General features: G+C 48.0%; 1 protein-coding gene across 1 annotated transcript in view; it reads right to left on the reverse strand.

The window, feature by feature from the left end:
* The window catches only part of EFNB1 (ephrin B1), a 113494-nt gene that overhangs the window by 42936 nt on the left and 54778 nt on the right, over nt 1-15780 (reverse strand). Inside the window, exon 2 of the mRNA XM_070758291.1 lies at nt 5917-6194. Coding sequence (XP_070614392.1) covers nt 5917-6194 — 278 coding nt within the window. The remainder of the gene's footprint in view (nt 1-5916; nt 6195-15780) is intronic.

Here is a 15780-nt window from a genome sequence, read left to right on the forward strand (position 1 = left end):
TAGGGGGGGAAACTGCAAACTATTTTTTAATTAATATTTTTGAAAAACCGTGGTATAGCCGTTTCGCAAAGTTCGAACCCGCGAAAATCGAGGGACCACTGTATATCAATATAAAGTGTACATTTAAGAGATCTAAATATACTAATATTATAGGCTTTAATAACTTACGGAAATGTATATGGTTTGCTTAAGACATAGAGATGTGATTTGTAATTTTATTACCCAAAATGAAACTGTATTGGATCTGTAAAAACAATAATAATAATAATAATAATAATAATAATAATAATAATAATAATAATAATTTATTAGATTTGTATGCCGCCTCTCTCCGAAGACTTATCCTTTTTTTAACAATAAAAGTTTAAATATATTTTTTTTAAAAAATAAAAGTTTAAATATATTTTTTTTAAATAACATGCAGGTTGTTAAGCGGAACATGGGTGGTGGAGGAGAGGCCCCACCTAACTGGCAGACAAGAGCAAAAACCTCTGCCCAGCAGAGGAGAAGAGCCCGGCCAGATCCAGATCAAAGCAGCTTCCAAAGACGCCCCGTGCTTGGAAATGCCAGGGAGGAAGTTCAGTCATCCATCCACCCACGGAGGACCTTTTGCAGAAGGAGGAAACCATACTTGTGGGCTGGGCCTCTGCCCCAACCCGCTGCAGACCTCTCCTGGCCCCGGTCAGACTTTGGAGAAACAGGGGTGGTGTAGCCGCCATGATGGAAGAGAGGATTGTGCTGAGGAAGGGGTTAAACGCATCCACTCCCACACACTTTGGAGTATCTTCGTGCCCACAAGTGCAGCCCTGCAGGCTACGTCTGCTGATCACTGACTGCCAGCAGTTTGGCAGATCGAATCTCATTAGGCTCAAGGTTGACTCAGCTGTCCATCCTTCCGAGGTGGGTAACACAAGGACCCAGAACGTTGGGTCTATGTCTATATATGCTGACTCTGTAAACCGCTTAGAGAGGGCTGTAAAAGTGGCATATGTCTAAGGCAGCGGTTCTCAGCTTGTGGGTCGCGACCACTTTGGGGGTCGAATGACCCTTTCACAGGGGTCGCCTAAGACCATCGTAAAACATATTTCCAATGATCTTAGGAACTGCTCCTCTATCCACCTACATGTAAATAGATTACATATATATACATATACATATACATACATACATACATACATACATACATACATACATACATACACACACACACACACACATATATATATATATACATATATATATATTTGTTTCGTAGATTTTCACGGGTACAGGTATGACGGTCTTGGTATATTTGGGTTTCTTCCCGTGTAGGATTTGGAAATTTCTGGCGACGTTTCGACGAGGTCCCACTTGAGTGGGACCTCGTCGAAACGTTGCCAGAAATTTCCAAATCCTACACGGGAAGAAACCCAAATATACCAAGACCGTCATATACACACATATGTGTGTATGTATGTGTATACATACACACATATGTGTGTATGTATGTGTATACATACATACACACACACACACACATACACAATGCTCAAAAAAATAAATGGAACACTTAAACACCATATAACTCCAAGTAAATCAAACTTCTGTGAAATCAAACTGTCCACTTAGGAAGCAGCACTGATTGACAATCAATTTCACCGCCTGTTGTGCACATTCAACTTTGTACAGAACAAAGTACACGTATTCAAGTAGAATATTTCATTCATTCATGTTATTTAAATGTTCCCTTTCTTTTTTTAGCAGTATATATACATATACATATACCATGGGAACTTCTGAGCATGCATAGAAGATGAATTTTTGGCACTGAGCATGCGTCGTCATCTTGTTTTTGGCTTTTTTTTTGGTGCAATAAAACATATTTAAATGTTTTGATCATGTTCCCCCTTTCCCTTCTGTCCTCCGGACTATGCAGATGGAGTTCATGAAATCTTTCCTGATAAGTTTCATGCTTAAGACCTTCTGCCATTTTTGTAGCCCGTCTTTGGACCCGTTCAGTTTTATCCATTTTATCAATGATGGTCAGCTCCATCCAGACTACAGTAGTTCTCATCCCACAGCTTCATCCCTTCCCCGCTCTGCCCCCCTTTCTGGGCCTGCCAACCTGTTGCCCTGCTCTCCGCTCCCCTGCCTCAGTGGCTCCTCTGTTATTCCCGAAGCTCTTTTAACTGGACCCAGATGGCAGCAAAGGACCTGTTCCTTTTAGAGATCGAGAACTGAAGACTTCATAGGGTGGGGAATCATAACGCTCCGAATTAGAAGAGCTGGTGGAAGCCTCTGCTGGAACAGGCATCTGCTTTCAATTTCCTTCCACCCTTTAAGTTCACAGTGGGACCAGAGGACAGCCTGGAAGGAAATTCTGGTCCAAGTCTGTAATTATCTGAAAAACTCTACGTGGTCATTCTTCGCCGTCTTGCCGTTTTCAACTCTTCAAACAGAAATTAAAGCCAAGCAAGCACATTGACATCTGTCCCTTTAGTGAAGTTGGGAAAGGATCCCAAAGTAACACTGGTTATTCTGGAACCACCTAGAGAGGGCAGGCACAGAAGACAATAGGGAAGAAACCCCGTTGGCATCCAGAGCCCCAGCTAAGAAGCATTCCATGCGTCCTGCGCGCTTAGATAAAAAGCAGATGTAGCAGAAACCAAAACGGGTTCCTCCTTCTCCCAAATCAGTGAAACGAGAGACGTTCGCTGGGATATAGGAAAAGCAGCGCCGGATGTTGCCTGCCTTGCCAACAGGCCCTGGATGCCAAGGGCTGAACAAAAGACTGGGCCTAAAAGGATCCATCTTGGCACATCAGCTACGCGAGAGTCCATTGATCAGTGCCTCCTTTGCAGGCCCTTTGGCACTTGACAAATGACACAAAGGTGACATTAGAAAGAGAAGACAACAGGAGGCAAAAGTGGCCCTCCAGCTCCGAGGATCAATTTCACTACCTACACTATAGATTGAACTAAATACAGTGATGGCAAACCATTTTTCCCCCCATGGGTGCCAAAAATGTGTGTGCGCACACACTATCACTTATACGCGAGTGCCCACCCCCATAATTCTATGCCTGGGGAGGGTGAAAACGGCCTTCCCTTCCCCTTGGAGGCCCTCTGGAGCCTAGAAATGGCCTGTTTCCCAACTTCTGGTGGGCCCAGTAGGGCTGTTTTTCACCCTCTCCAGGCTCTAGAGCAGTGATGGTGAACCTTTTTTATCTCAGGTGTCAAAAGAGCGTGTGCGCATGCTATCGCGCATGTATGAGTGCCCACCCATAATTCAATGCCTGGAGAGGGCGAAAACAGCTTCTCCTGCCCCTCGGAGCCAGAAACAGCCTGTTTCCCAACTTCTGGTGGGCCCCGTAGGCTCGTGTTTCGCCCTCCCCAGGCCCTAAAGGCTTCCCTGGAGCCAGGGGGAGGGTACAAACGCCCTCCTCCCTGAAGGTTCTGTTTCTCTGTCTCTTGTTTTTTTCTTGTATTTATATGCCACTCACTCCAAATGGACTCTGAGCAGCTGCAGCTTTTTTCAAAGCTTCTTTTTCAGTCCTAACTAAGTACTAATGATCTTCCTAGCTCTTACCTTGCAGGCTCTTTCATTGTTACTCTCTGCAAAGAATGTTTTTGAATATGTTTTCAGCCGTAACCAAGTTGTTGTTGTTGTTGTTGTTGTTGTTGTTATTATTATTATTATTAATTGGATTTGTATGCCGCCCCTCTCGGCTGACTCGGGGCGGCATACAAGTGTTAACGATGTTCCCAGCTCTTACTGGCTTGCAGGCTTTTTTCATTTTTACTCTCTCCGAAGAATTTTTTTTTTAAGACCTAACCAGGGAATGAATCGTTGTAATTCAGGGACTGCCTGTATCTCCATCCACAAAGGGAGAGGAGCAAGAGGAATCTTTCAGGAGGCTCCTCTCTGGTTTCCCAGAGTATGGGGAGAAACACTTCCAGTCTCCCAAAATCCAGCAAATACATAAGAACATAAGAAGAGCCATGTTGAATCAGGTCAAAGCCCATCGAGTCCAGCATTCTGTGTCACACAGTGGCCCGCCAATTGTACATGAGGATCTTGAGTAGAAAGAGAAGGCAAAACCCTCCCTTTCCCTTGACCCCCAACAAATGGGACCCAAGGGAATCCTGCCTGCCTCAACCAACATAGAGGCAGCACTTGGACATCTGTTTCAATAACCACCGATATGCTTGGCATCCATGAATCTGTCTAATCCTGCCTTGAAGCTATCAAGGCTGACAGCTGTCATGACCTCTTCTGGAAGTAAATTCCATAAACGAAGGACCCTCTAGCTTCAAGGAAGGATTAGACATATTTATGGAAGTCAAGTGTATCATAGGTGGTGATTGAAACGGATGTTCAAGTGCCACCTCTATGCTGGTTGAGGCAGGCAGGGTTCCCTTAGGTCCCATTTGTTTGGGGTCAAGGGAAAGGGAGGGTCTTGCCCTCTCTTTCTGCTCAAGATCCCCATGGACAATCAGTGGGCCATTGTGCAACACAGAATGCTGGACTCGATGGGCTTTGGCCCGATTCAGCATGGCTCTTCTTAGGTTCTTATGTAAAGTAAATGGGGAAGCCAGATTCACTTACCAACGGGGTTACTAACTTAACAATGGTGGGGCAAGGAAAGTCATAAAACGGGGGCAAATTCCACTTAATAAATGTCCCACTAAGCAACAGAAATGTCTGGGTCGTAATTCAAGGGCTACCCAGACTATTTTGACACCCTGATGGTCCTGGCTGCAGCTTGTCTTCCACCAAAGGCGCTTGGTGAGGAAAGATAGGGAAGTAGAACAATCTCTGGGAGAATGGAGGGGCAGAGGCTGTTAGTGCAGGGGGGCTCCAAGCTTAGAATTCTGGGAGTTGAAATCCACAAGCCTTAAAGCGGCTGCAGTTGGAGACCCCAGCGCTACCTGGTCCCAAACAGGTTTGTCCCCTCTGCAAAGGATCTTGGGAAATTGGGTGTGGAATTTCAATGTCATTCAATGGGAGAGATGTGAGACTGGGGGGGGGGGGGGTAAAACACATTCTCTGCTGGATGCTTGTTGGCCAGGATTTCAGTGAGCAAATTCATATGCTTAAATGATGAATGGACTTGTTATCTAAGGAATGCTGCTTAGGCGGAGTTTGGCACCTTTCTTGGACATTATTTATTTATTGATTGTTTCTTCATTGCTTATCTGACCCTTATGACAATCATTAAGTGTTGTACCACATGATTCTTGACAAATGTAGCTTTTCTTTTATGTACACTGAGAGCATCTGCACCAAGACAAATTCCTTGTGTGTCTAATCACACTTGGCCAATAAAGAATTCTATTTCTATTTTATTCTGTCCTGTTCTGTTCTGTTCTCTAACTACCCTATTCTATTCTTGACAAATGTATCTTTTCTTTATGTACACTGAGAGCATCTGCACCAAAGACAAATTCCTTGTGTGTCCAATCACACTTGGCCAAGAAATAATTCTATTCTATTCTATTCTATTCTATCCCATGCCATGCCATGCCATGCCATGCCATCTTATGCTATTATGTTTAACTCCGAAGAAAAAGATAACTCCTTTGCCCTGGCCATTTAAAATCTGTTTTTCATCATGTGCGCTTATATCAATAAAGAGTTTGATTTATTCATACAATAAATATTTTTGAGTCCGAAGGGTCGCTCTGAGAGGGATGTGCAGAGAACAGGGGGGAGAGAAAGGGAGGTGGGAGGGAGAGGAGTGGGGAGGGAAAGACTGTGAAAGGAGGGTGAAGGTTCGGTCTCTGAGCTTCTGGGTTGGTTTCCAAACATTTCATTACCAGACTAGGTAACATCCTCCAGCAGGATTGTGATTGTGAGATTCTCCACGGGGAGTCTGGGAGAGAAAGCAAACACCGAGGGAGAGGAAGGCTTTGGAAGGGTGGGGGACACACTCACATGTAATAAAGTAATCCTCGTATCTTTTGAATTCCAAGCCCATGTAGTTGGGGCTGAACTCCTGAAATTTGATGGTAAAACGGATTTCCAGCTCGGGCCTGTTGCAGGTCACCAACACATTTGGGTCCATGATGGTGCTGCAGAACTCTGCTTGGTCCCGTTTCACTAGGTACAGTTTGTAATATTCATACGGTTTGGATGGCTCCGCCTTCGGACAGATAATGTCCAGCTTGTCCCCAATTTCTGGGTAAATCACCAGCCCTGTGCCAGACATGAACCTGCAAAAAAAAAATGGAAAGAAAAAGGAAATCAGAACGGCAGGAGCTGCGCCTTACATGGCATACACCGTACTTGTCACATTTAGGGAAAAAACCTGCGCACGGAAAGGATCAAAGCACGGGCTGTTTCGAAGTGCTGTATTTGTACTCCCAAGTGCTGCATTTTTATTTATTTGTATCCTGGCTTTGTTAAATTTACACATAATTCAAGGTAGTGAATATATCCAACACAACTTCCTCCTCATATTTCCTACCCCTCAAGAGCAAACCTGTCGCATGAATCCCAGCCGCCGGTGAGGTCCCACAGAGGCGTCCTTCTCCAGGTCCTGTCAACTAGACCAGTGTTTCCCAACCTTGGCATCTTGAAGAGATCTGGACTTCAACTCTGGGAGTTGAAATTCAGATCTCTTCAAGATGCCAGGGTTGGGAAATGTTGAACTAGACAATGTCATTTGGCAGGCCCTTCTCTGTGGAGGCCCCTAGTCCTCTGGAATCAGCTCCCCCCAGAGATTTGCACTGCCCCCACCCTCCTTGCCTTTCGTAAGAACCTAAAAACTTATTTATGCAGTTAAGCTTGGGGGGCATCAGATCCCAGCCTCTGGCCATTGAATGTTTAGAATAGGCGTTGATATGCTTACCTGAACGCCTCTTCTCGTACGGTGAGTGGGTACAGCAGTCACATGGGTTTGCTCTGTCCAATCCGGTGGAACTGAGCCTAGTATTAAAAAAGACTGCTGGATCCGCCCCTTCCCCAGAATTCGCGAATCCGTAGACTAGGCTCAGTAGTGAAGCTCTTTAAGTTCAACTCCCGTGTTAAAAGAAGTTAGAATAGAAAGTGAAGAAGACCACACAAAGGGAGGGAAGTGACTGCTGTACCCACTCACCGTACGAGAAGAGGCGTTCAGGTAAGCATATCAACGCCTATTCTCCGTACTGAAGGAGTGGGTCCAGCAGTCACATGGGACATACCCAATAGATAGGTCCCTAGGGTGGGAGTACATGGCTATCGTGAGAGATAACGGATTGGAGTACTCTTCTGCCGAAGGCAGCGTCCGCTGATGCGTACGAATCAATTTTGTAGTGCTTTATGAAGGAATTTGGTGAGGCCCAAGTGGCTGCTTTGCAGACTTCTTCCAACGGAGCCTGAGTTGCTCAAGTGGCAGATGTGGCAGCACTTCTGGTGGAGTGCGCTGTAATATTCCTTGGAATGGAAAGGGAAGCTGTCTCGTAGGCCTTAGAGATGGTCCCTCTGATCCAACGGCCTATTACTGTGGAAGACACTCTAGATCCCCGGGATCTGGGGTGGTAAGCCCCGAAGAGTGCTTCTGACCTTCCTATGGGTCCTGTGCGTTGGATATAGATCTTTAGCGCCCTAGTGAAATCCAGAGTGTGCCATCTAATTGCCAGGGGATGCTCTCGTTGGAGACAGAAGGAAGGTAAGACGATATCCTGAGATCTGTGGAACATGGAACTGACCTTTGGGAGAAAGGTGGGGTCCAGTCGCAGAACCACCTTGTCCTGGTGGAACTGACAGAAGTCCTGTCTGGTAGAAAGGGCTGCCAATTCAGACATGCGTCGGGCAGATGTAATCGCCACCAGGAATGCTACCTTGAAGGATAGGTACCTGAGGGACGCAGACTTCAGGGGTTCGTAAGGTGCCTGAGTAAGGGAGTGGAGAACCCGTGGCAAGTCCCAGGTAGGATATCTGTGGATCTTGGAAGGCCTGAGGTTGGCCACTCCTCTTAGGAATTCTTGGATTTCCGGGAAGGAGTGTAGGGGCTGCCTGGGAGGCCCCGCCAGGACGGAAGAAATGACTGCCAGGTGACGCCGGATGGTGCTGGTAAAGAGGCCTTGGTGGAAAACCTTTCATGAGGAAGGCGATTATCCTGTGTATGGGAAGACACAGGGGAGATAAGCCCTCCTGTGAGCACCATTGATGGAATTTGGACCAAGTATGGTCGTAGATCCGATTGGTAGACCCCCTTCTGGACTACAGGATGACTTCCACTGTGTCCGGGTCATACCCTCGCAGGTCTAGGTCCCTCCGGATAATAGCCAGGCGGTGAGGTGGAACCACTCCGGGTCCGGATGGAAGGGGGGGGCCCTTGCCGCAACATCTCCTCCGAAACGGGGAGTCGCCAGGGGTCCTGGATGGACAGTTGTTGGAGGTCCGCGAACCATGGCCTGCGAGGCCAGTGAGGGGCTATCAGGATTACCCGGCTTTTTCCAGAAGAATTTTGTGGATCACGTCTGACAGAATTGAAATTGGAGGGAGGGCATACAGTAGACCCGGAGGCCAAGGACTCCTGAGAGCATTTATTGCCTCTGCTCCCGGAGACGGGAACCTGGAGATGAAGCGAGGGAGCTGGGCATTGGCTTTGGTCGCAAACAGATCTAACACTGGGTGGCCGAACCTGAGGCAGATTTGGTGGAACAGTGACTGATGGAGGTTCCACTCGCCTGGGTCTATGGTCGCTCGCGAGAGCCAGTCCGCTTGGACGTTGAGGCTCCCCGAGAAGTGATCGGCTAGAAGCGACTGGAGATGTTTCTCTGCCCAGAGGCCTAACTTCAGGGCCTCCCTCATGAGAACCTTGGATCTTGTGCCTCCCTGTCTGCAAATATGGCTATTGGTGGCTATATTGTCCGTGAGGACCAACACATGCTGATTGGAGATGTGAGATTGGAATTGTTTTAGAGCTAGAGACACGGCTCGTAATTCTAGTCAATTGATGGGCCTGGAAGCCTCCTCCGGTGACCCTGTGCCCTGGGCTAAAAGACCTTGGGCGTGGGCTCCCCAGCCCGAGAGGCTGGCATCTGTGGTGACTACAAACTGGTCGGGGCACCGGAAGAGAGATCCCTTTGCTAGGGCTGGAGACGACCACCACTTGAGGGATCTGCGAACCGCAGAAGAATGGAAATGCGGCGATTTGAGTTGCTGTGGCCCGATCTCTGAAACGGTAACAGAAGCCACTGTAGTTCCCTGGCGTGAAGGCGGGCCCAGGGGACAATACCAATACATGACACCATTTTACCCAAAAGGGAAGATAGGGTGGCAATGGAGGCAGATTGTTGGGGCATAATGCGAGCAATGAGATCCCAAAAAACTACGTTTTCTCTCAGTGGAGAGGAAAACCTGGGCTAACTCAGAATTAATGATAGTTCCCAGATGCAGAATGGAAGTGGAAGGATCCAGGTGGCTCTTTTCGAAATTTATGGAGAAACCATGATTCTGTAGAACCGACATGGTAAGGGAGAGGTCTGCAGCCACTCCAGTTCTGGAATTCCCATGAATTTAAATGTCATCTAAATAACATAAGAAATGAATGGGAGAGGCTCGGGAATGAGTCGTCAAGGATCCCAAGAGTTTAGTGAGGACTCTGGGAGCTGAGGAGAGCCCAAATGGCATAGCCCTATACTGGAAGTGCCTGCCTTGAAAGGCGAAGCGCAAAAATTTCCTATGGGCCTTGGCAATGGGCAGATGGAGGTAGGCCTCCGTGAGATCCAGAGACACCATAAAGTCTCCCCGATGAAGGGCTGCTAGGATGGAAGATAAGGAATGCATTTGAATTTCCTATATTTTATGAACCGGTTCAATTTCTTTAGGTCCAAAATGGCTCTCCGGCCTCCAGAGGTCTTAGGGACCATGAAGAGGATGGAATAGAAGCCAGAACCTCTCTGGAGAGAGGGGACCGGTTGAATAGCTCTAATAGCCAACAAATGGGAAATAGCCTCCTCCATTCGGAAACTATCTGAAGGGAGGCTGGGAGAAGAACAAGAAACAAGCGGTTAGGGGGAGAAGAATGAACTCTAATCTTAGGCCCCTGTTCACAGTGTCAATGACCCAGGGGTCCTTACAAGAACGGTGCCAGGCGGAAGAGAACCAGGCTAGGCGACCGCCTATGGGGAAAAAGGAGTACTTACCATCTGGCTCTTTTGGAAGCCCTGGTAGAGGAGGATCCTCTCTGATAACGGGAACCTCTGCCCCTGGTGGTTCTAGATTGGGATCGAAACCGAGGGGAATATTGACCTGGACTCCTTTGAAGGGTGAAGCCTTGATCCTGTTGCCGTCCTGTGCGCCGAAAAGGCTGCGGCTTAGGGGCCTTCTTGGTGGTGGGTCCTAAGACCTTTTTCTTGTCTGTGGTCTCTGTAAGGAGAGGATCCAGGAGGTCTCCGAAGAGCAAGTTGCGTTTCAGCGGACCCATGGCTAGCTGCCACTTTTGTCTTACTCCCGCCTGCCAAGGGCGGAGCCACAGAAGTCTTCTGGCCGTTGTTGAGGCTGCTACTGACCTGGCTGCAAATCTTGAAGATTGGAAGGTAGCATCTGCTACGTATTGGGCAGCTGCGAAGACTTTGTTGAAATCCTGTTGGCCCCTTAGATCATCTGGAGGCAGGTGAGATTGGAGCTGACGGAGCCACAAGAGCATAGCTCTAGAGAAGAAGGATGCCGCTGCAGCACTCTTAATGGCCCATGAATCTGCGAAGAGGCTTCTTTTGAGCATCTGCTCAAGGCGTTTGTCCTCCGGCCGGAGGACCTCCTCTGCTTCGCCAGGCATGGCGGCCGTTGAGTGGAGCGTTTTCACTGGCTCATCTGGCCTAGGACATGTTAGGAGCTCCTCATAGGAGGGAGAAAGCTTGTAAAGCTTCTTGTCCTTGGAAGTGGGAGTGAGGCGAGCAGTTGGGTGGTCCCACTGTTTGAGCAAGGCATCCTTAAATAATTTGGGCATAGGAATTACCTCATTGTCTTCCTGTTCTTCCATGAAGTAAGGAAGATTTTCCTCCGGAGGGTCTGAAGGAGTAGTAGCCTGTTTTTCCTGTCCGGCTAGCCCCGTGGATACTCTTGCTTTAAGCAGGAGAGATTTGAAAAGCTGCGAAGGGAAGATAGCAGCTGGGGCTGGAATCTTGATCTGGGATTCCTCGTCTTCCGACAGCCCTTGAAAGGGGCCATCATCCTCTGCTGCATCCACGTCCTCATCCTCTTCCTGAGAGGAGTCAGAGACCTCCATGATTGGGGCTCTGTAGGAAGGAGCAGAACTCACGGGACGGGAGGAGCGTGGGAGGGGATGAGACAAAGAAGACACATGGAAAGATGAGAGTTTAGCGTCCATGGTGTTAGTCAAAATAGTCAAGATAGACTGAAACTCCGGAGGCAAGGAAGAAACATCAGCCGGAAAGGAAGGAGGATCCCTGAAGGCCTGAGCAGATTCTGGCTGGGAAGGATCCTCAGTAATATCTGGCTCCTCTGGACCTAAACCCCATAGGTTAGGTTGGGGTGGATTTAGGTTTGGCTCATCCAGGGATAACACAGGAACCCCAGAGGGAGGCAGGTTAGAGGCCTCCGGGAGGGGTGTATTGGTATGCACTTGGGCCTGCACTTTAAAACGTTTGGCTGATTTATCATGTAATTTTTGTAGGGCTAGGTCCCTTCTCTTCTCAGCCCTGGTGGGCCCGGCTAAGGAATGGGCGCCAGAGGAAGAGGAGGAATAGGCCTGGGGAACTTCAGTAGAATTATCAGTAGGCCTAACCTCTTTGGGACTCTTAGTAGTGCCTCTCTTGGGAAAAGAAGCCATAGTCTGAAAGAAATTACAGAGGACAAGGCTTGAGCCAATAAAATAGGGGGGAGAAGAATTTTTAGTGAGCTTTCCCAAGAGGAGAGGTGACCCTGCTCCTAGGCCCAGGAGCAGCTGCGCCTTAAGGGGCAATCCTGGACGGAACCAGAGAGTTCGTGTCCCTAAGTGCAGCGTGGCAGGCCTCACAAACTTAACTTTAAGAAAAACCAAGGCACAACTGGTTGGAGGCCACTTCCGTGGAGAATAGGTTCGAGGGAACTCGAACGACGACTCCAAGGGTCAGGCGGCGGGCTGGAAGCACTAATGGCCGACCTCTTAGGGCAGAACCGAAAGTGCAATTACTGGGCGCGAGGGCCTTTGGCGCCAAAAACAAACGCTCCGTTAATTTATGATCGGAGACACTAAGCCCGGGAGACAATTCAAGTCCCACACCGCGGGAGGTAATTAGCCCTTAATAGTTTGTTTATTTTAGTTAAAGAAGGCTTGCTCTCGGCGGGACCTCCAGACCGTAATAGTAAAATAACGGCCGCGGCAGCAGCACGGAGCGGAAAAACCGCGGGGGCTGAGCCGCTAACTTCTCCCCCAACTCAAAGCCCAGGAGGGCTGAGTGGAATCCCCAGCCGGCAAGCTTAATACAGTAATGGAAAAATCTTACTGGATTTGAAGAGAGATCGAAGGGAAGGTGTTTTGGGAGGAACGAGCATTCACACACATCCGAAGGAATGCGAACTGAGCGAATTCTGGGGAAGGGGCGGATCCAGCAGTCTTTTTTAATACTAGGCTCAGTTCCACCGGATTGGACAGAGCAAACCCATGTGACTGCTGGACCCACTCCTTCAGTACGGAGAATGCTGATGGCTGTAATTGTATGAATGATTTTAACATTTAGACTTTTTATAATGTTTTAAATTAACTGTTTATATTAATTGGACCTAGTTGTATGATTGTATACTGTTTGGTCATTGATATGTTGTGAGCTGCCCCAAGTCCACGGAGAGGGGTGGAATACAAGTCCAATTTATAAAATTAATAAAATAATAAAATAAAACACTGTGAGGTAGGCTAGTGCCTTAACGGCTAAACCAAACTGCCTTCCATCGCCTTAATTTGGTACGTTTAGAAAAAGGAAGAGCTTGGCTGAGAGTACAGTCCCGTTAAAGGCTAGTTGAAGACAGATGCTCGCGCCTCAGTTCTGTCCATCAACAAATCTTTAATGGAGACTCCATGTTTCCATCCAGGAATGACAACTGGGGATTAAAATGGATGTCGTCATCCCATTGGGGCAGCCTGGCCCTTCCTTCTCTGACCATCTTCACTAGCCTGGGGCCTGCTCTGTGTCTCCCTTTCTTTCTTAGCACAGGGGTCTCCAACCATGGCAATTTTAAGGTTTGTGGACTTCAACTCCCAGAGTTCCTCAACCAGCTGGCTGAGGAACTCTGGGAGTTGAAGGCCACAAGCCTTCAAATTCAACTCTGAGTTGAAGGCCACAAGCCTTCAAATTCAACTCTGGGAGTTGAAGGCCACAAGCCTGAAAATTCAACCCTGGGAGTTGAAGGCCACAAGCCTGAAAATTCAACTTTGGGAGTTGAAGGCCACAAGCCTGAAAATTCAACTTTGGGAGTTGAAAGCCACAAGCCTGAAAATTCAACTTGAGAGTTGAAGGCCACAAGCCTGAAATTTCAACTCTGGGAGTTGAAGTCCACAAGCCTTAAAATTCAACTCTGGGAGTTGAAGGCCACAAGCCTGAAAATTCAACTCTGAGAGTTGAAGGCCACAAGCCTGAAATTTCAACTCTGGGAGTTGAAGGCCAAAACCTGACCAACCTGACCCAAGGTTGGTCAGGTCCGACCTAAAGCCTTCTTCAGGCCAAGGCTCCGTCCAAAACCTCTGGCACAACACAGACCTGAGCCAGACCCTTTGGACCTGAGCGAAGGACAAAGAAAATGGCCGTGCGAGTGAAATAGATTTCACTCCCCCCAGCAGTGAACGAGGCTGAGGAAATATTTATTTCTCCTGAATCTGCTGGGAACTGGTGATCCTTGACTCTTCATTGTCCCCATTGAGCGGCAGGGAGAGGGAAGGGGGAACTACAAAGCTCCAGGTGCTTGAGAGGGGATGGAAACACCTGTCCTGACGCCTAACCTCCTTTCCAAGAGAGACGCTGTTGAGTGAAAAGGGGCAATTTGTTCCACTCCTTTCATTTTCAAGGACTCCGACTCTGATATGTTATTGTTAACTTTTCTTTTGGAGAGTTCAGGAAGGTGCATTCTTTGGAAGATGCTAACTTTGTCCAGCTAAGGGCCAGGAGAAGAGTCAAAGAGGTCGAAAGGGAAAAAATATTTTAAGAAGAGGGCGGAGAAGGCTCTTGGTCCCGTGGCACGCCGTTTAACGGTGTTTAAGAAAAGGTGGCGAGAGCTGGCAACCCGACAAAAGGCAGCACGGAGGTCGGAGGGCATCACAAACAAGGCCACCAGAAGACTAAACCTCTAACCAGTGCAACTGGAGTGGGCAAGGAAAGGGGAGGTGAAGGGCCCGTAAGCAGCCACTGACCGGGATGCACGGTCACTACTGTCCAGGATCGACACTTAAGGGTTGCTGTGAGAAATGTCTTTCTCTCGTGGTGAGACATGGGTATCTGGACAAGCCTCTCCCTCTTCCCCTTGATTGGAAAGCCCAAGGGAGGTCAGTTCAGGGCTGCTTTCCCCAAGGCAAAGAAGGGAGTCAGCTATTTACCGTATTCTTCAGAGTATAAGACGCACCCTTTTCCTCCCAGAAGAGGCTGATAATTTGGGTGTGTCTTATACTCTTTCCTTGCAGGCTCTTTCATTGTTTCTCTCTGCGAAGAATGTTTTCCAAGCCCTAAGTCTTTGCAGGGTTTTTTTCATTGCTCTAACTTGCTCCGAATAAGTTTCTTTCCAGCCCTAAGCAGGTGCTAATGATGTTCCCAGATCTCACTGGCTTGCAAGCTCTTTCATTGTTACTCTCTGCTAAGAAATATTTTCCAACCCATAAGATTTTGCAGGGGTTTTTCCATTGCTCTCCTTGTTCTGAATGTTTCTTTCCAGGTGCTAACGATGTTCCCAGCTCTTACTGGCTTGCAAGCTCTTTCATAAACAAAGAATAAAGTTTTTTTAAAGCCCTAACTAGGGGATAAAACAAAGTGCTAGCCAGATAAATACCTGGTGAGCAGATTCATTTCCTTGTTTTCCTCCCCCAAAACTAAGCTGCGTCTTATACTCTGGTGCATCTGATACTCTGAAAAATATGGAAATTTAATTTAATTTATTAAATGATAAGCCGCCCAACTCCGCAGGGACTCCTTTCTCTTCCCTGCATGAATGCTGATACTGTTTGTATTTTCACTAAGCTGTGGGAACTGACTTTCTTCTAAGCCTCATTCTGGCCCCACATCTCGGATGGCCACGTGGACACCCGCAGCACCCTGGCGTACCTGGTGGGGCCTTTTGAAGGCTGCTGGTGGCCTGTGGAGGCCAAAAGAAACCCCTGCGAGGTCTCCTCCCTTCCATCCGACTGCAGCTCGCTTTGAGGTTTTGCGAGTGAGCTTCCGACCCAGCCAGAGCGAGCAGCTCTTCCCCCATACACGCAGAGCTTCTCCACTGTGTCTCCCAGCTAAATTGCACCGTGGAGTCTGCCAAGAGCAGCCCGTTTCCCTGCCAAAGTGCCCTGCCTCTTTCCCATTTCTTTGTCTTTTTTTAAAATTTCAAGTGCATTTCTTTCTCTTTTTGTCTGTTTATAGAATATTTGCAAGAATAGAACTGGTGAACCCAGCTTGTATTACAGGGGTGGGGCTGCTGGGGTTTGCAGGACTTTGGGAGAACTTCTAACTAAGATTCTGTGCATTTGGAGAACCCCCCCAAATCCCACTCCTGGCTGGACCCACCAACCGGACGTTCCCCTCTAGAGTCTGGGGAGGCCATTTTTGCCCTGACAGAAGCTCGAAGAAAGCTTCCTGAGCTCGGGGAGGGTTAAAAACGGGCCCCCACCGTGATGCAGGAGGC

The sequence above is a fragment of the Erythrolamprus reginae genome, chromosome 8, assembly GCF_031021105.1.
Source record: "Erythrolamprus reginae isolate rEryReg1 chromosome 8, rEryReg1.hap1, whole genome shotgun sequence".
Lineage (NCBI taxonomy): Eukaryota > Metazoa > Chordata > Lepidosauria > Squamata > Dipsadidae > Erythrolamprus > Erythrolamprus reginae.